This window comes from Aulonocara stuartgranti (genome assembly GCF_965226115.1).
Source record: "Aulonocara stuartgranti genome assembly, chromosome: 7".
NCBI lineage: Eukaryota > Metazoa > Chordata > Actinopteri > Cichliformes > Cichlidae > Aulonocara > Aulonocara stuartgranti.
In genome coordinates this window covers 21890197-21911418 of record NC_138945.1, presented here as the reverse complement: position 1 = coordinate 21911418, position 21222 = coordinate 21890197, and the positions used below count along the sequence as shown (strand labels likewise).

The window sequence follows — 21222 nt, the reverse complement described above, 5'->3', positions numbered from 1 at the left end:
CACTTGACCGCAAGCAAGAGAATGCCAAAGTAGTTGTCACAGAAAAAAAAATCAGTCAAATAAATCTTCATTTTTATGGTGGGCAAATATGGCTAAAAAACACTGTACTCTTTGTTGTTCCTTTGCATTTTTCATTTGTGCTATGAATACATTTGAGACGGTGCGGTAAATCTGGTTCTTTATTCCACATCAACGCTCTACAAAGTGTGCTATATTACTGCTCTCTGATATTGCTTATCCTGGGAGATCTGTCGTGTCCTGGGAGTTTGCTGTTTCCAAGGTCTACCAGCTAGCGTAACATAAAGGCCTAAGAAACACAGCAGAAAACACAGGGAAATTTTTTCAAATGGAGTTTATTAAGATAATTTTGACAAAACATATATTCTCTGAGACAACACAGAAGTACACGGCATCAGTTGAATACTGTCTCAACAAATGGACTCATTTTAAACAGTAAAAGGCTGCCAACTCCAGAACAAAAATAACACTGCATCTTATACTTGATAAAATAAAAGCAGACGTTTTGACACATTGTTACAATTTCCGACTGTTTGGTAGGAATACAGGTAAGAATCCAATCGCATAAATGTAGCTGTAGTTCCTATTGTAACGACACACCCGCGCACACACACAGAGCACGCATACTGTGTATATGCGCACATATTTCATTAACTGTGTAGAGCATCTGTGGAAGTGAGAGCTTTTGTGAGAGGTAACGAAGGGATCTGCAGGGTTAACACTGAATTAACTGACAACCTGTCTGATTCTACTGTCAGTGCTTAGACAGTTACTGGGGCTGGTTTAACGCAGGTGCAGGATAGTTATTATAGAAAAAAAGTCTCATGCTGCAAACGCTTCCACAAATCTAATGAAAAAAAGTTTGTAATAATAGCTGCGTTTTGACTATTTTTGGTGCGAATGTATCCTGGTAACTGTCAGTGCTGAATATTTAACTGTGATGCTACTGTTTAGTGAGACATCCTGTCTTCAGAATCCAGAATGCACTTCCCCCTCACACCCAGTGAAGATAGTACAATGAATACAACACAATGTCAGGATGTCAAGTTTGCAGAGATATCTTGTGGTTTTGGACAGCACGGGACCCTTAGGGTGAGGGCAAAAGTGTAACAGGGCTAAAACCAATAAACCATATGTACTGTGACGTGATGTGACACGCACTGTCTGTGATTACAGAATAAAAACCTATATGAGATTCAAAAACAATTGCTATACAGAATCAATGTGCATTTTATACGTGCCATGATTATGAATTGTCCCAGTAAATTAAATACATAAAAGAACAAGACAGGTTAAAAAATCATTCAATGTAAGATTATCATACAAAACTTACAAAAAAAGGATAAAAATGACATATAGACATTACATACAGGTTTACCTCATTATATTGCACAAATACTCAAGTGACAGCTTGTACTGGCCCTCTTTGTCTACAAAAAATATACAAAGAAAATCAGGCATGCACTGGAAAATGTACATGCAGACACACTGAGTAAGAGAGAAAATGTGGTTCTGCTACATTGCTCACATACAAAGAAAAGACATTTTACAATGTTGGTGGTTTGGAACATTTTTAAGATCATAATTAAAGGTGAACAAATTCTCATAGCAAACCAGAAGGAGAAGGAGGATAAGCATTTCTCATTTGAATTTAAATAATTCCTAGGTCTACACACACACACACAGATATATATATATATATATATATATATATATATATATATATATATATATATATATATATATATATATATATATATATATATATATATATATATACTGTGTATCCTCTGAAAAACTAGGCACACTTCATGTTTCAAAGCTTGAAGAACAACCCTTAGCACTATAACATGTAGTAATCTTCTCTTTTCAGCTGCACTGCTGTAGATTTGCTAATGAGCTTGTACTGCTGCATAACATAACCCAACTTCTAAACTAAATAAAATGCTTTGGTAAAAAGAGGAGATCATGCTTGATCTAATGACTGCAAGGTGCACAGGTCCTGTGATTAAAAAACAAGCCCAAATCATAACCCCTCCACCACCATGCTTGACAGTTATTAGGAGGTATTTCTGCTGATATAATCAGTTTAGTTTTTCCAAAGTCTTGTGGTTTGCTCAGATGTAAGAAAAGCAAACGTTATACCTCCCGCCCAGTTCTTTTTAGTAAAGAGGCTTTCTCGTGACATGCTATTTTAGTTCAGTCTTTTTCTAGTTGTATCTTCATGAATTGTAACATGCTAAGTGAGGCCTGAAGAGTTACAGATGTTTAGTTTTTGTGCGATCTCTCTCACTTTGCTGTGAATTTACTGGAAAACAGTGGCATTTTAAAACAAAGCTGATTGCTGACCAAATCGCCAGAACTACTGCTTTTACAGAGGTGGTCACACTTACTGATGGTCAGTTAATCAAGTGCATTTGACTAGCAGCAATCTGGCTGCTACTTCCGCTCTTAATTCCTGAGTAAACAGTAAGGGTGTACTTTTTATATATACATCATATATATGTGTGTGTGAGAGAGTGTTTGTCATCATAAAGTTTGACATATCACAGTTTTACTACTTGTGTTGATGCAATGTACTGTAAATGCTAAATTACCGGTATTTATTTGCTTACCTACCCCAGAGTTGATGTGCGATGGCAATATTTTAGAGGTAAAAGAGTGGCAATAAAATACTAAACTCATTTACATTTGTACATTCAAATAAAAAAGTGGGTTCACGGATCAACCGTCACTTTACAGTTGTAGACACCCCCCCCCCCCCCCCCCCCCTTAACATCCTCATCATGCAAATATGCAGCATAAGTCTAACATTAGCCAGGCAGTGGCTGATGCAGCCTATTAAATGTGGAAAGCAGAAGTTAATATTGATAACCACAAACTAATTTCTTGCAAATGACAGCTTCCATATCTTCACACAGGTCATGTGACAAATGAAAAAAAAAATAAAGATTTGAATTTTTATAATAGTATGCATGGAGCTGAATTCAAATTTTGATACATAAACATACATTCAGAATATGGTCGTACAGTACAGTTGCAATTGCAACTGCAGAGTCACAATGGGCTGTGTTCAGAGCTGATTTAAGTAGGCCGTTAAAGTTAAAAAGTTAAAGGTCAAAGGATAAGTGGGGGGAGCTGTTTTCAGGGGCAAATTTACATACACGTAGGCACATTCGAGCACAGCCATCTCATTTAAAGCAAACATTTGCCTTAGACTGGATTCTTTTTTTTTTTTCACATTAAAAAAACAAAACATTTAATGTATTACATTAGCACTTATATTTATTATTTTAAAAAATGATCACCTTTTCATTGAGCCTGTACTTCCCACCTAAAGCAAGGTCATGGCATGGGTAACAATAGCTGTTTTTTTTCTTTAATGCAAAATCTCTGATGCATTTGTGATCCACAGCATCAGTTTAATGACAAAAGCCCTTTCACACCCTGTGCACTCATCTCCAATCAAAAAATAGTGCAGAAAATTACTGCCTACATTTTGAATCAAATGACACTGAATATAAGAAGGTCAGCTGGTCTTCATGTCAAGTATTCAAATGTAAGTACAATATACTGTTAACACTATAAACAGTGCGCTTAATTCTACTGGGTGATGATTACACCACCCTGAAAACACCAAAATGTAATTTAAAAATGTTGTTGTGAAAAAAGTACAGCAAATTGTCAGGCCGTGGTGATAGACGTGGTGATTGATGACTCTCATTAGAACGGATATTGTAGTGTTTTAGAACTAACGCCTAATTACAGCCATACTATTCAGTTCTGAATACAGCCATACGTCTCTACATGTGACACTTTGGACAACTAAAGGTACTGACGTCTTAATGATTCAGTATTAATTGCAACCTGTGAGCCATAAATGATAACTTTGATTGTACTTCTTGAGCAATTAGTAAATATATCTTCCAAAACACATTAGTACAGCAGCTTTGATTCATCTATTAATAGCAGGAAAATGGCACCATAACTTTGTTTCATAGGCTACATATGACCGAAACAGTCATTTTAAGATTCACCTAAAGTGACACAGAATTTATAAAAAAAGAAAGAAAGAAAGAAAATGAAATTCACTACAGATATCTAAGTTTAAACTTAGGTCTAGACTAAATAATAAGAGGTAGCTGTTAATGATTAACCTTAAACTTTATTTAAGAAAAATAGCCACTGAAATAAGCATTTTGTTGACTTGTCTGAGATCCAAACACGTTGATCTTTTCAGTCCGCAAAATGCTGCTGACTAGACTGACCTAGCAAACAGCCCCTCATATTTTTGTAGCTTGATGTGAGCGCACAACAGCTTTTCATCTGTTTAAAGTATGTCTTTTGACTGGTTTTGTCTCCTGTCTGACTATTATTGTGCTGCCATCACACAAGCACATATTCATTGGAAGGAATGCAGTGAATTTCCTGTTAGCTCTTGTGGGGATATGGTTTGTTTTTCCTGTTGCTGCAAGCCAATTTATTTTTTTTCTTTTGCCCTCTTTAACTTCCTGTCTTAGAGCTTGACTTTACAGAGAAGTAGCAGAGGTGAACGTCAGAAGCCATTGATTAAACTTTGGTTACCATCGCTTAGCCCTCCCCACCGCCAATTACAAGCTCCCAGATCACATCCGTTTCAGAGGTGTTATGCCAAAGATATGTGTTGTGCTTTTTAAAGGAGAATCTAAAGAAGTAGGAATGTAACAAATGCTTTTGAGGCACCGATTTAAAAAAAAAAGAAGAAGAAGAAGAAGAAGCACAAAACCCGTATAGGTAAATTTGAAGGAGGATGGTGGCCCTGCTGGGTGAAAATACCACATTCTCAAGCCATGCTGCTGGTAGGTGTGCTCTGGGTGCTTCCAATGCTAGCATTGGCACTGCTGTTCTCAGAGGGGGATGGGTTGGTAGAAACAGGTTGTCGCTTTGCTCCTGAGCAAGGACATCCTGTGGAAAGGAAAAACAAGCCAATAAGAACCTGCTAAAAATAAAAAAGAATTATTAAAAAATAAGAGTCCTTACCAGGAATATTGACTACAGTTGAATTCATCTCCAGTCCAGTTGGGTACCCTGAATTAAGGAGAATTGGACAATTTCAAATTCAGACATACGTCAATTCAGATCTATTCTGGAGTCCAAACATTCTGTCCTCACTCATCAATTTACCTGTTTTGATTTTGATAAACCACAGCGCTCCAACAAGTAATACCCCAATCAGGAACCCTCCAAAGGCAATACCCAGAACTCCAGACAGGCCGTTAATGCATGGTCGGGCTGAAAAGCAGACATGCAAAAACAATGTATGCAAGCTTAAATTTAAAAAAAAAAAGAAAGAAAAAGATTTACTACAACTGCTACAACTACAATTACGTTCAATCGAACACGATTTAAAAAAATTTTGGAAACCCAAAATCCTCCTTTTATATTGTAATGCAGCTTGAATATAATATATAATATAATAATAAAATATAATAATTTCTCCAAAGAACCACTGAAAAGTCCTATTTGTTGTGCTCCAGCAGGATTACACTGGACAATCAATCAAAAGCATGTGATATACAACAATTTATATGGTGGCATAAAATACATGTTCTTCTTACAAGCTATGGTGTGTCCTTTTAATAACATTGCATCTTCACATTGTAAAGGTTTGGTAGTACACAGACAGAATTGTTTCCTCTATACCAAATAAAATCAGTCATGCAATAGGTTCATTATATAATGCACACAAGTAGAATATGTAGATTAGATTATCTCTATTACAACACAAACACAGATTCTATCTATTCACTCTAACCAAAACCAAAATCACATAGCCACATAGCAAGTGTTTTCTTTTCAGGAAGACCAGTGTACTTGGTATTTTTTATGTAACTGAACTTAACTCTGCACACAGAGATTTTTTGACCACTTTAACTGATTTTCCATCTGAAAATATGTTCTTAATTTGGGTTTGTCCTAAATCTGCACTGTGAATCACGATGACTACAATGTAATCTTCTTAGTTCAATAAAGAATTCACCCCAACTAACCCATGTGTGTCCTTAGAGAGCATCTCTATTATATGTTCTAGTGAGCTGCTGTTCGTACATTTATGTGTGATGCTTAAAAGTTACTATTCCATATCCTCTGTAATAGAAAAAAACTAGTTAAAGTTTATGAACTCCCTGAAATGAGAGGCTAGTTCTGTAAAGTACACAGTTATAATTTACATCTCTATGAAACCATCAAATTTCAAACCCATAATCTGACAGACATTCAATACACTGGACATTTTTCCATGACTTGCCAATAGTTCATGCCTCAACATAAAGTACTATATTAACAATAATAATCGTGCCATCTATATCCAAAACAGCCTCTGTGTTTCAAAATTAAGTGCTACTTAACCTTAATGCACGCCAGAGTCGCTCCACATTGGACTTAATGATAATTGCCATAATTCTTTCCATCCACTCCTGAAGCTGGCAGACTATCTATGCATCTACTAAAACACCTTCTGGAAATCAATAGAGCTTACATACAGTGCTGTTTATCACCTCCCAAAACTACAGCCAATGTTTTGGGTGAGTCAGAATTTTTTTTAAAGAAAATTGAATTTGTCCTGTTCCAATGTAGCCATACGAACTTTGATTAATAACCAACTTTGCAATTTCTAAAGTTTTCTGAGCATGCCATGAGCTGGCTTCCACTGCACAAGAGACTTTTTGGCTAACAAAATATATTAGATAACCTATAACCTTGAACCAGTAGTTATAAAAATAAAATACTTTCCCTCAAAGCAGCTCTGAATGAATATGTACCGGGGCACATCAGACGTCCAGCATACTTGGAAAATGAAAATCTTTCTGTACACTACCACAATGGATTTTTAAACTTAAAAAAAAATCAATTAAATTTAAATGTGATTGAAGAGAAGATTTTCTGCTTTAATTCAAAGGGGTTTAACAAAAGTATTGCATTGACTGTGTGAATCCATCCATTCTCTTATGCTTATCAGGGTTGCACAAGCCTATCCCTGCAACCAGAAGGCAAAAGGCACACAGAAAGACCCCAGCCAGATGGTGAAGTCCAGCTCGGGACATTCTTGTGGTGAGGCAAAAAGTGCTAACCTCGTATTAAAGCCATTCTGTACATTTTTGCTCACTCTCTGGTCTCACCTGGCCTGCTTGTCAGTTAATTGTCCAATGAATTAAAAATGAATGAATTACAATACAGACGGTTTACAATAAGGTGCAAAGTACTGGTTGCACTCAAGGTTAGACTTTGCCAGAAAACATCAAAAAGACCCTGCAGAGTTCTGGGGGGGGGGGGGAGATTCGTTGGACAGATGAAGCTAAGATTAACTTGTACAAAACTGATGGGAAGAGAAATTTATGGAGAAGGCGAGAGAGAGAGCTCATGATCTGAACCGCATCATCTGTCAAAAACTGTGGAGGCCGTGCTATTGCATCTACAGCCGTCAGTGAAACTGGGTCTGCTGATAGCAGTTCTAAATTCTGAATTGTACTCAGATTCACTCAAGCCCCGCAAAACTGATCAGATGGCACTTCACAGTGCAAATGGATGATGACCTAAAACACAAAGTGAAAGCAAGAGTTTCTCCGAGCAAAGAAACGGAATATTCTTCAACCCAGCAGAGCGTGGTCTTTAGTTATTAAATACCAAACTGAAGGCAGACCGACAAACACGGAGCAACTGAAGGTGGCTGCAGTAAAGCCTAATGGATCATCTCAAGGGTGGAAATATCTTGAGTGTTTGATTTAAAATCCACTGTGGTAGTTTATAGAGGCAAAATGACAAAAAAATATCATTACCCACAAATCAACCAGACTGTACATATTGTAACAGCCTAGCAATTTTTTTCTCTAGTTTTAGTGGGCTGGCAAAGCTAGAAATTAACAGCCTTGAGAAAGACATCTTTTCAAAAAGGCTGCACAGCAGATCACTGACAGTTCTTCCCTTCTCTCAAACATCACAGTAAACTCTAACTCTCATTTGAAGATGGGAAAATAAACAGATGTTCTTAAATGTATTAAAATTTCCAATGACAAACAATGTTAAAAACTTATTGCTTGGATCTAAACTTTGATTTGTTCAGTATCCATCTGACTGGCCTGAATTAACTGTCAAATTGTTTACAGAATTTGCACCAAAATCAATATCTGGGAATGTAGTGAAGCTTTTCAAGGCTGCAAATAAACAACCTTGTCCCAAACCATGTGAGCTGTTAGAAGTCCCCACAAGAGCAGAGGCAGTATGTTATGTGTTATCTATCAAGAAAACCACTGCGTAAATACCGGCTTTCCCTCCTTCCCCTCTACTGCTGCCTGTAGAGATTTTCCCACAAGTATCCAGAGCAGTAGGAGGAAACTAATCATCACCTTTCCATGAGTTTCTCACCTGCCTTCTGCTGCCTTCTGCCTCTGGGTTGAACATGCTAAGCACTAATGCACAAAACATAAAACCTCATCAGAACATAACCAGAAAGCAGGAGCTTGCTTTGCAAAAACGTAATCCTACTTAACACAGTATGGTCATTTGACTAATATCTGTGTGAAGCTGAATCGTGTCTGCATAAAGTCGTCATAAGGCCAAGACACATTTAACTCTAAATTAATGCAGAAATTCTCAGTGGGTGTGTGTGTGTTTATGTGTGTCATTTCACATATAATGTGAACCAGAGCACTGACACAGTGACATCTTGTGGGCATTTGGGCTGACTGCATTCCAGGCAGTCAACCCAGTTTGTTGATTTCACAGCGAAGGACATTCCTAAATGAGTGAAAAACATCACAGCAACCTAAGTAGGTTTTCCCTGGAGACGTTTTTTTCTATTATCAATTGGTGTGCTAGTTTGTATAAGTGAGACTTTGACAGCAAAGCTGAATAAACAAGAGGAGGAAGCAGAAGCTTCAGCGCAGGTGGAGAGGAGGAGAGAGACAGCATGCCTGCGCTCAGACTCCCAGTAGCCCTCTGTATGAAAACTACCAAACAGGAAAGATTGCTGAATGGAGTTCATAGTCCTGCCCAGTGAAGGCTTGCAGCAGACTGCAGTCTGCTAGTGCAGCTAGTATACAATAACCCTTGTATGTCTGACACTGGCTAATGAAGTGAACAGACGTACCAAACAAGTGTGTTACTTTCAAGTTAAATCTCTCAATTTACCCTGGTCTCCAAAAAAAATAGACATTTCTTTAAACCATATAAGTCAAAGAAATGCAGAGAGAATCAAGGAAGAGGACAACCAGGACACAGGGAAGCATGGATGAGTAGTTTAGGCAGCTTCCCCTGCAATACTGACATAAAAACCTTTATCTTTCTTCTCTAAAAGGACAGGAAGCATAAAGGCAGCTTAAGGCATGAACAAACAAATTACAAGTTTTACAAAGACACTTCATGTGTCCTTCCATTTAATCAGCTTCTGCTTCCTTGTGTCTTCTTGTTTAGAAATTGATTCATCTGAAATTTCCTAGAAATTAATCATAACGTGTGGTGACGGTACTTTCTTTCAAGAAAGACATCTTTTCTTGTTTGAGTCAACTGTGTTGATTGATCTGACAATAGCACAAAGCTCAGTGCCTATGTTAGGACAGCAGCGCAGTCAAACCCCTTGGAAACACAAAGGACTTCACCCCCCTCCCCCGAGGGTCATTATTTTTGATTGTGGCCACAAGGTCAGTCTGCAGACCTTCCTAAAGGACGAGGGCCTGCCCCACAACCCCTTACGTGCCTCACTGCATATCCACTGTTATGACAACAGCCTGTGCAGCATTTGTTTTGCACTGAAAGCAATAATAGGAATGAAAATTATTGCAGCAAGCAACAACACTCTGACCAAGCACCAGACTAGCAATTAAGTCCTGAAGGCATAAAAGGTAATTTAAAAGTTTTGGTATTTCTGCTTAGAGTTTGGAGAGTTTATTCTTAGAGAGTTAAATATAAAACATTCATCTGTCAAAAATTAATTTTAAACTCAAGGGGACATTGGGACTTTTTTTTGCAACTTTATTTTTTATTCATTTAATGAAATAAAAAAATAATAATTCATCCACATGTTGGAGTTTAAACTGAACTCACTTGGGGTTTCTGGGCATGGTTGGGTAAATTCCAAATTCCTGCTGGCTTTTCCTCCATATGCACATTGCTAGGGAAGAAGCAGAAACACAGCTCACCCAAAAGTGTCCATAGGTTTGTCATACAGGCAGATTTTCTGAATTCAGAGCGACTGAGTTAAACACATTAAAACTGTAAAGTGTTGTGTTGATGTGAAACATTAAAAGTGGTTGATAAATCCTTACCTCAGTATAACAAAAGCTGACATCACATTCCATGTCCCATGTGGTGGATGAAAGCTCCTGAAGCTGCTCTATGGAGAAGGCGAATCGAGCTCTGTTAGGACAAGAATTTGAGGGGCAGTCCACTGGAAAGAAGGGCAAGTTTTTCTCTGCAAGGCACGAGCCTTTGGATCGCAAAATACATTTGGTCACCTTCCAAGTCAAGACTAGACTCCCTAAAGTGTTTCCAGAAATCTGCAGAGAACAGAAAAGAATTCAAAACAAAGATGATAAGTTCAATGTGCATTAGAGGATGAAGGACAATCTGATATGTTAAACAGTAAGCCTTTTTGTTGCATTGTAAAATATTTATATTTAGATAGAAAAAAATCCTATTTAATTCAGTTTGCGGACTGCAGTTAACTAAAAGCAGTAACTGTGTGATGGGTGTCATCCCTGTAATAATTAAAAAAAGACCACAAAGACAAAAACATTGCCTATCACTTATTTAAGCAGTGAATAAATGCAGTTAAAAAGGTAAAGAGAGTTTTACCTCTGCAAAAATTCTCTTGTCGGTCTGGATTTTGGTGTTAAAGTCTATGGGCGTCTGATAGTCTGCAGAGGTGTACAGCATTATCACCATGGGGATTTGAGTGGGGGAATTTGTCGCAACAGGATTGCCTGGTGCCGGAACGCTTGGTGCAACTGAGCGAGAAATTAAATTAAAATAGGTCAACAAATTTTTTTTGCATGAAACAACTGTATCACTGTTGATGTTCTTGGATTCTTTCTGAAAAACAAGAGTAGCTCTGTTACTGAGAACTTAAATGACCATTCAAATTACAGCATAGTAAAATATATATATATATATATATATATGTATATATATATATATATATATATATATATATATATATATATATATATATACACACACACCAAATGCAAGAATGTTAATATTTAATTTGTTATTGCTGTCATTATCCTACTGATACAGTACAGTCTCTGGGTTTGGTAACATGTATTTTTTGGGGAGGTTATTGTATTTTGCAATACTCAGTCTATTCTATTTTTGCTAAAGCTTCCAACATAAAACAAGAAGAATGCTTTCATTTTATTGTCTTACCTGTTGGGCTCTCGTTTTTCTTTAGAACCAGTGAAATCCTCGATTCTTTTAATTTCAATTCAGTATAGCTGGCAAAAGTAGGGACTTTAAAATGGTACAAAGCCATCCTTTGCACATCTGATGCAGTATCACTAGTCAGTGTCAACGCAGGGGGTATTTTGTGCGAGGCTGAGGCATGATTCAGCGTTATTTCATTGTTAGACTGAAGAAAATGAGGACAGGTTAAGATAAATCAGTAACAATGTAGAGGTAGACATGATAACTTAAATACCTGAAGTCTTTTTGATCTTAATAAATAATATCTCACACATGGTGCATGCCATAAATACTTCTTGAAGTTTGAGACTTTAATATGTATGCTTACAGCAAATGAAGTGTGTTGTGGATTGATGAAGGTCCACATGGTGCCCTGAGGACCCCTCATGAACACGCGGGTCTGCTTCTTTGCACGCACGTGCAGGGATACATTGCTGCAATAAAAAATGAAATGTCACAAGAAAGATTTTGCCAGTAAATATAGCTAAAAAAAAGCATTTTATATTAAGGTTTACCGAATGCTGGAATTCTCTGCGATGTTTATAATATGAAGCTCAGTTTCAGGACTTGAGGCCTGCTGCTGTGGGAAGCAAAATGTGATTGGATTTGATTGAATCTTCATGAAATGCTTCTCCAGGAGATCTTCAATTTCAAGTGTACAGATTGGAGAGCCTGGCTTGGTTCCTGTAAAACCATAAAACAATTACTTTCTATCATCGGTCGTCCAATGGTTCAAGAAAGACACTGATGAGCTAATCTCTAACCAAGGACTAACCTGCTTTGGGAGGAACATTAACACCTATCATTTACTGCTGTTAAACATACTCCAGCAGCAGTTTTGAAGATACACACAGGTGGTTCAAAGGTGTAACTTGCTACAGTGCTCCAAAAGTTTTAGAACACTATGGCTGAATTGTGGGTTGAAATACGTTTCACGTTTCCCACAGCTCCTGACACCGCATCATCACACTAATGGGCAAGCGGTGTGTGCCAAGAATACTTAATGTGTGTTTGGAACCAAAACACATGGGGAAAAATGGCTCATTCTATAGGACAGGGTTGCTTTTCCCCACACTTTTATTAAATGCTACAAATTATTGCAATCTGTGACCAAGTCAAATTCAAGCTGGCTGCCATTGCTCCATTTGCACAGAGGATTGGAGCAGTCTTCTTCTAATTACTTAAAATCTTGTCTGTAGCTCTTCTAACTATAATTCAAAAGTAGCTTCATTATCATTGCTTAACACTTGTCTTCTGCAAAAGCAATAGCATGACATGAATTTGAAATCACATTTCAAATTTGACATTGACGAATCCCGAAGGACATGCACACATTTTCTACTCTTGCTACTCGGCGAGCCCGCGTCTCAGCAACATATTGTTGTGTGTCATTGCACAGACTTTTCAAACACCTACAACAAGGCCTACGCAAATGCACCTAACACCCCAATGCAGGCAAGGCCAAATGATACAACAAAATAGAAATGTAAAATGTTCCACTGCTTGAGTAATTATCATGCCCTTGTGAAGCATGACTCAGTTACAACATTAGCTAAAACTAAGCAGGCTGAAAACATCCTTTTGCTTACAATTTAAATACGGCATTTTCAATGAGAGAAAGCACTGCTTGAAAGGGAAGCTGAGCTCCCTCGTACTGTAACACATTACATGTTGGAAATCACAGAGAAGGACATTGAATCATGAAGACAGATTCAAACATAAATCCTTAAAAATACTCAAAATTATAATAGGAATGGAGCACAAGCAGCCGTCGCTATTTCAGCCCCACCACTGTTCACTTCTTTTTAAATCCATCTAAGAGCTCTGTGTTGGCTCAGACTGCCTTAAGGAGGCTTTGCTAGGAAATAATTGTGCTTGCACTGAGCATCCTGCTGCTACTGCTGATGGCAGTAACATCCCATAATATTCCTAATGTCCAGCTTTTAGTCATCCGTGAATGTTCACTTTGAATCTGTGTTGTTTTGTGCTTCCATCTTCAGCATCAATGGTCACTTCTCAATTGCTTCTCTTTCCAAATGTTCTGCCATATGTAATGACATCTTGTCAGCACTAAAAAAAATATGTTGATTAGTCCTCAACACTTTAGCCAAGCTCAAGATTTTCTCAGACTACTTAAGATTTTAACATGTTGTGCTTGTTGCATACAGCTTTATAGAAAAAAAACAAAATAAAATGTTTTTAAAAAATCTGTCGCAGCTGTTTGTTTTGCTTTTAATTCCTCTGGCTTGTCCACCTACAAATGTGTATGAAAAGCATTGGAAATCAGTGCACAGATGACATTCAGTAATAGAAAACTTGCCTATGAAAATGTTCGACTCAAAACAGCTTTTTGGTGCACACATTGCTTTTTGCAGTTATTTCATCAGAAAGTGTTTTTATGCATACTTCAGATAAAAGAAGGTTAGTGATGAATGCTCTCTATAGAGCACCAGAAACAGCACCGCATCCAGCCTTGATTACTATAATGCAGACTCTCTCCTGAGTTATGTAAGCTGGAGCTGCATGATGTGCTGACTGTAATTACTTTGTTCTCTTCAGCATCCAAACATGCTGTTTTACACCAAACACAGATGCAGATAGCATATCCTAAATACAGAAAACCCACATAGTTTCAAAGTTCATTCAAAACACAATTTTAGAGACATATATATATATATATATATATATATATATATATATATATATATATATATATATATATATATTCATAATGTGTGTATGGCACATTTCCACACAATTTTAGAGACATATATATATATATATATATATATATATATATATATATATATATATATATATATATTTCATAATGTGTGTATGGCACATTTCCATGCCTTACAAGTAAATGGATGGTTTAGAAGATGATTGTAATAAAAATTAACCCAAAATCACCTTTACACAAATGTCTCTCACCTTGTGTTCCTGTTGATGTGATATGATCCACATTACTAAGAGTAGTGAATGAAGTCACACCCCCAAACGTCTCTGTTGCCCATTTGATCAGCTCCTCCTCTTCGGAGGGTAAACCTTGTATCAAATGGAAATTTCTCTGAAAACTTGGTTCCTTGGCATTGTGTAGTGTAATTGTGGAGTTTTGGTTTGTCTGGAGAGAAAAGGCAAAAAACAAATTCATTACCTTCATTTAATGCAATTTTCAGAGAGCACAGAGCAAAATCAGGTCCTAAAAGGCATGTCCACTACCCGTTGCTATGATTACACAGAACTGTATGAGTCAGCTTTGCCTGTATTTTTATTTACCTCTTGTCTGCTTAGAATTAGTTAGATCAAACATATTTGGCCATCAATCTCATTATACTTTTTCTTACCCTCCACACCCAACTTTCCCCCTATTCTCCTAGCAGGGCCCTGTTAAAAAGAAATGTTTATTATGGTTAAGTGTCCACGAGGCCAGTTGCACAACCCTGTTGGAGCCAAGGTCTTTCCTTTGCTTCCTGTGTGGGGCCAGGAAATGGGACCTTTTTTAGCTTTGTGCGTCACCACGGTCGGCTGGAATCTGGCTCCATACAAGGTATAAATATATACATCCATCCCAACGACTAGACACTGCTGTTTCCTCGTCTGGGCCAATGGGAAATAATGGAGTTTATATTATGTTTTGCATGAATAAGAAAGTAGGGGAAGGCTTTAGGAATAGGGATTGCTAAGATTGTTAAGAGTAGGCTTTCATAACCTTGATATGTAAAAATGTGCTCAATAAATAACAATTAAAAAAAGAAACCATGGGCTCCAGGTTTATTTTGGGCTCAATCTTTAATGAATTTCTATCTAGGCTGAATTGTTCTTCTCTACTTGAGAGCTCCAAGAGCTGAAGAAGAAAAAAAGCACTGCACCTCTTCAGTGCATTCAGTGCCACACAATGAATGGAGAACAGCTAATTTTGAAGAAATAGGTTATAATCCGATTTTTTTGCATCCAAGTCTGTGATTGGCTGGCTTTGTGGCACAAATATAACGGTGCACAGAAAGAGTTGAACGCGCACGGGCAGAAATTTCGAGAGCGCAAGCAGCACATTGCAAGCAAGCGCTAATGTAAAAACTGAGCGACAGGGGCTGCTATTGTGTGTGTGTGTGGATAATAGCAAACACTGAAATACATTTTTGCACGCAGCAATGAATTTTGTTCACTCAAATTTAGCTTTTCTTTGCTCGAAATAAATTTCTCCTCAAAATGCAACACTTGCACCTGCAAACTTTTTTTTACGTGCGCTCAAATTGTTTTTACTTGCGCTCAGAATAGTGGCACAAAAATAACGCCATACACATGATTCACATTATACTGTGATATGGATTTTAGGCCATATCGCCCAGCCCTAATTGAAATAACATTTTCTTTTATTTGGCCAGTGATGTCATTGGATTGGTATAACCTATTTCTTCAAAATTAGCTGTTCTCCATTCATTGTGTGGCACTGAATGCACTGAAGAGGTGCAGTGCTTTTTTTCTTCTTTAGCTCTTGGAGCACTCAAGTAGAGAAGAACAACTCAGCCTAGATAGAAATTCATTAAAGATTGAGCCCAAAATAAACCTGGAGCCCATGGTTTCTTTTTTTAATTGTTATTTATTGAGCACATTTTTACATATCAAGGTTATAAAACTTTTTTTTACATGCGCTCAGAATAGTGGCACAAAAATAACGCCATACATGTGCAGTAACGATATATACCACGATATATTATTTTCTTCTGTATAACGTATTTTACACAATATAAGGCACACTTAAAATCCTTTAATTTTCTCAAAAATCGACAGTGTCCCTTATCTATGAATTCTGGTTGTGCTTATTGACCTCGAACCAATTTTACGTAGCACACAGCGCGCAGTAATCTGTCAAAAAATGTTTTAGTACGACTTTGGTAAGCTATGAAGGCGCACTGCTTGATGGATTGTTGGAGCATTACGGCTAATGTAGTCAGGAGCCTCGCGGAGTAATCTGGGTCTAAAACGTCAGCTTCAGGTCCCAAAGTCAAACGAACACTATGGCATCACTGAGAGTTAAAAACTGTCTAAATTCTTTCATCTTTAATAAAATGATCAGCGTTGCTGCTTTACCAGGTGTAACAATTAAGTTTAACATCCAGGGATCCATGAAAACAGAATTTATTAAATTCAACAGAGTTAAAAGTTAGCAGGAAGTTAGCTCACTAGTTTCTACCTAAACATGGTATAGCATGTTCTGACTGAGAGATTTCTGACAAAATTTTAATGTACAGCTCTGCTATCGCTTCCAACATAAATGAAGACAGCAGTGACTTTTGTAGGGTTACTGAAGTTGGACTAGGTGGTATATAATGATGTCCTACGTGATCGCTAGTGACACAGCTATATTAGCATAACATTAGCACAGTGAAGCTGAATGACGAACTTTTTTCCACTCGATAAAAGTTAAGGTGAGGGTTTCTGGTGGTTAGGGACAAATGCAATTGCATGGAAGGGTGTTGTAAACGGACCAAACTTCAGTCAGGAGAACAACTGAGATAATCCATCCACAATACGAGGTTAGTCATTAATATACTGCAACAACATGGTAATAGAGCATCTGTGAGAGAATTCGGCATTAATGAATTAATGGTACAGATGTGGAGGAAGCGCAGTTTTTGGCTTTCCCCATATTCCAAAAGTGCTTAATCTCTTTGCTATTACTGTGGCACGGCATAATTTGCAGATGATGTTGTTTGCAGCCGCTGCAATGTTTTCGACCAAAACAGGCACAGCTTGATGACACCATCAATATGCGCTATCGCGGTAGAGCGGTGTAGTCAAAATCTCTACCTTTGGCCAAATTTATATCATTTCTACCGTATACCGTTTATACCGCCCACCCCTAATTTCAATTTCAGATTAACTTTTTGCCTTGCTCTGAATATTTCAGTTAGCTGTATCTGAAGTTTTACATTGAAGTTTTAAATGAACACTCTAAAATTAACAGCTCTTATGCGTTTTGGGCGGTCATCAGTGTTTCTTTAACTGTTCAGCACATTACTACAACTACCATGCCAATTGGTCCTTCAACTAGAGGTGAACACATTCAACAGATGTTTGGCATAACATAGCATCTGACCAAAATAAGCTTTTGCGTCACAAGGAAAGGGGGGGGTGGTTGGTGAAAGCCGAGGAAGCCTGAGGGAGTCATCAGTCTTTCTACATAAATATTTGATTGACGTGCGATCAAAAATAGCGTGAAGGGAAACGACAGAAATAAAAGGAGGCAAGTTAGTCACGACAGACAGGGAAGGCCTCAAAGGCAGGATGGAAAGAAAAAAGGAAATAACAATGGCAATCATTTTAATGACCACAGCGGAATTTAACTCACATTAGTATCAGTAATATCAGTTTGTTATTGCGAATTCTTCCAGTAATGATCAAGGAACCTTCCTTTTGAAATAAATGAGCCTTTCTGTTTGCTGAGGATTACAGGAATTTCTTCTTCTACTACCCATCAGTTACTCCATGCAATAATTGTATAGTGTCATGTCAGAAGCTGGGCATTCCTCCATAAAATGTTATCAGTTTGTATAAGTATTTTAATTATGTTAAGTTTGTTACAAATTGTTTGAAATCTGGTGGAGAGAGAAAAAAAGAAGCTTTTTCAACTAACAAGCTGTCACGTAAGATCGTTAAAAAATGCTGCAAGACGTTACAGATAAAACGCTGCTGTCGCCACATGTTTTCGGGTCAGCTATGGGAGGTCAACAAGAGCTGTGACACTGAGCCAAGCTGTCAAGCTGGTGACGTACTTTCTCAGATGCTGACCAGATGCTGATTCTCTTACAATGCAATCTGCAGTAAAGCGCTATTATCCCCCAGTGATATGGCTCATCCCACAAAAACATCCTGCAGTCACAGGCAATGTTGTCTAGGCTCTCGACAGGACATGATACAGGATGTGCTATCACACTGCTGTCAGCATATCAGTAATTGGTGACATTCCTCCAAACATTTCATTGTTTTTCAAGCGTATCATGGCTTCTTAAATCCGACAAATACAAAACACTAACTTCACGAAAAGGACAGTGAGATTTAGCTTTTTTCTTTCTTCCTTGTTTTTGTTTGTTTTTAAAATCCAATGTTAATTGTTCTCAAGACAAAAACAGTGACACAATCCAGGCGAAAAAATGTTTTAAACTAGATTGGCAAAGTTTGTGGAAAGAAATAAAGACGATTAAATGTTCAGTGTAATTCTATCTCCCGAGGATGTTTCAAATCTAAATTCAGTTTACTCTAAGGTAGGAAAAACACCTCCATCCTTCCTTTGGGAGCACAAAGTGTTACAATCATTGTGTAGTTGTACAGTGCTGCACTGTGACTTTAAAAACCAAATACTTTCTATAGCCCTCAACAGCATCAGATGCCTAATGGTTTTAATATTGATTTAATCACAGTTATTACAATTTCTCATGAGGATAAGGGTCCTTATGTACAGATACTGCAACATTTTTCATTTAGCAATGAGGAGCTTCATCAATAACATATTTAGAAATAATAGCCTAGTTAGAGGCAATCTCATTTATTTGCCCATCTCAGTGCTATTTAAATCCTGGTTTGTGTTTTTAATTACCACTGTAGCATTTTGCCCTGACATTATCACTTAAGCACACAATGGAATAAAAGTTTCAAGTTCTTCCTGGGTTCAGTCCACAAACATAATCTAAGAACAGTGTATAAAAGTCAGAATCTCCGGTTTCATTGGAACATTAATTTTATGGCCAGTGCCATCAGCATCAGCCTTCCTCGATACTCTCTAAAAGTTCTCTTACGATTTTATAGTGTGGAGGGTAAAAGACAAAATACAAAACTGCTTGCTCTTTTGTAACATTTCACTACAGAGGGGCCACTGGGGAATCAACACTGCAAAGTCAACATAGTTTACTGTCTCTCCAAACAGACTCACAGAGCTGCACAGCTGTGTCAGCTTGACTGTGTGTGAAAACAGCTGGCGATAGACAAGCACATCTGGAGACATGTGAAAATCATGCATTACGGATAAAACTAACTACTTGTAGTGGCATCCCCACAACCTGATCTTTTTTATGATTAGTTAGTGACTCTTTAACAACCTTATGTTACAGCTGAGGCAGTATGTGTAATCAGGGTTAAATAAAAGTGGGCCAAAGGTGGCATTTTATTTCCAGGTTCAGTCCCAAATGTGCATTCAAAAGAAAAGCAAAAAACTGCATGTGCGCACGGTAGTACAGAAAAACAAAGATGCATTACTTACATACAAGTGAACCTCGCTGTTGAGATAGCATAAACCATAAGCTGTTTCTGCAGATGTGAGGATAAGGTGCATTGGCTTTGCATCAGTCAAGTTAATTTGAAATATGACATTTTCCTGAAAGGAAAAAAAACACAAATTATTACAAGAATAAAAATAGAAAATCACACAATGCAGCTGTTATATCTACTCATATAAGTTCAGACTGAAGTTTTAAACGCAGCGTCTATTTTTACAGTGGAAAGTCTGCTTTACATATGAAAGCTAACAACTTTCCAAATAGTTTGCAGGTTCAGAAAGTGTTGCAGGCAAATGATGTCTGAAGGTGGTATACATCTCCAGGTGGAAGATTGGGACTGATACGAAAGACAAAGCAATCAAGTGTTATAAATATTCAGTCCCAATGTTTAGCCATATGGGAACTACTGCACTGTCTATTAGAAGTTTTCTGGAAAGCCTTCCACGTTGTGTATGTGCCACGTAATACAGAAATAAAATCAAAACATTAAAATGTTTGAGAAGCACTTCAAGCAATGCTTCTGGCTCGCATTGTATAATTTTTGATTGTGTTATCATAAAGCAGAATGAAAAAAGAAAGGAAAACAGAATACATAGCAGCTATGCTACATCATTTTTGGGGGGATGAATTAATGTAGACAATGAAAAATATCCTGTAATGAAATGACAAGAATTAACCTTTAGCACAGGCAAAATTGAAACGTAGCATTTTCCTGAAATTCAAACATTATTACACTGGCTTAAGATGAAAAACATCACAAATGCGATTTAAGCATTTTCTAACCTGTGACATGAAGAATGAAAAGTTCTGAAACTTCAGAGAGCAAATAAAAAGACCAACATTATTATGGTCATTTTGCACTGAATCACAATTCAACACTGCTCAAACTTTGAAGGTCTTGGGTAGAGCTGCTCACCAATTTGCAACCTTCCCTATCTGTCATTAAATTAATAGGCCTCAAGTTGACAGAGGAGGGAGATATTTTACTTGCAGCACACAAAAATAGTTCCAACCCCAATTTAATACCGCACAACTTTGATTTAATTTCCATGCTGGAGGAAATCTCAGCAGGGGGGACGTGACTATTCCTTATTTTCGCAACCATGAGATGTCAACACGTGGATCGCTCCAGACACACGTGCAACCACTGACGCTGATATTTATGAGGTAATGTAGCTTGGTTCTATTATTACATTTCTATGCAATGCAAGGGAGGAGACATAAAAAACATGTAAAGCTATAAAATTAATTATTTACCAGATGTGCAATTAGATCCATTTGTGTAATGTATACTCTGTGTCTTGGTTGCATTAAAACTATCCCTAAAGGTGTAGTCAGAATTACTTATGTACAGTCTTATTATTAATTTATCTACTTCGTTTCATTCACAACCTGCTGCCTTAACAATGGCTAACCTTGGTGGTTGTTATGAGGCATATTACATATAAAACACCATTAACATAATTCAACACATAATGTAATATCCAATTAACTA

The 21222-nt window shown here is 37.4% G+C and overlaps 1 protein-coding gene across 2 annotated transcripts in view; it reads right to left on the bottom strand.

Moving 5' to 3' along the window:
- Positions 1-337: 337 nt before the first annotated feature.
- The window catches only part of eng (endoglin), a 46613-nt gene continuing 25728 nt past the window's right edge, over positions 338-21222 (bottom strand). For both annotated transcript variants that reach the window (XM_082541572.1, XM_082541573.1), the window contains exons 4-14: positions 19712-19825; positions 14389-14578; positions 11970-12138; positions 11783-11888; positions 11419-11620; positions 10846-10997; positions 10317-10547; positions 10096-10162; positions 5182-5289; positions 5038-5085; positions 338-4962 (exon numbers count right to left, since the gene is read on the bottom strand). In XM_082541572.1, coding sequence (XP_082397698.1) covers positions 4841-4962; positions 5038-5085; positions 5182-5289; positions 10096-10162; positions 10317-10547; positions 10846-10997; positions 11419-11620; positions 11783-11888; positions 11970-12138; positions 14389-14578; positions 19712-19825 — 1509 coding nt within the window. In that variant the 3' untranslated portion in view covers positions 338-4840. The remainder of the gene's footprint in view (positions 4963-5037; positions 5086-5181; positions 5290-10095; positions 10163-10316; positions 10548-10845; positions 10998-11418; positions 11621-11782; positions 11889-11969; positions 12139-14388; positions 14579-19711; positions 19826-21222) is intronic.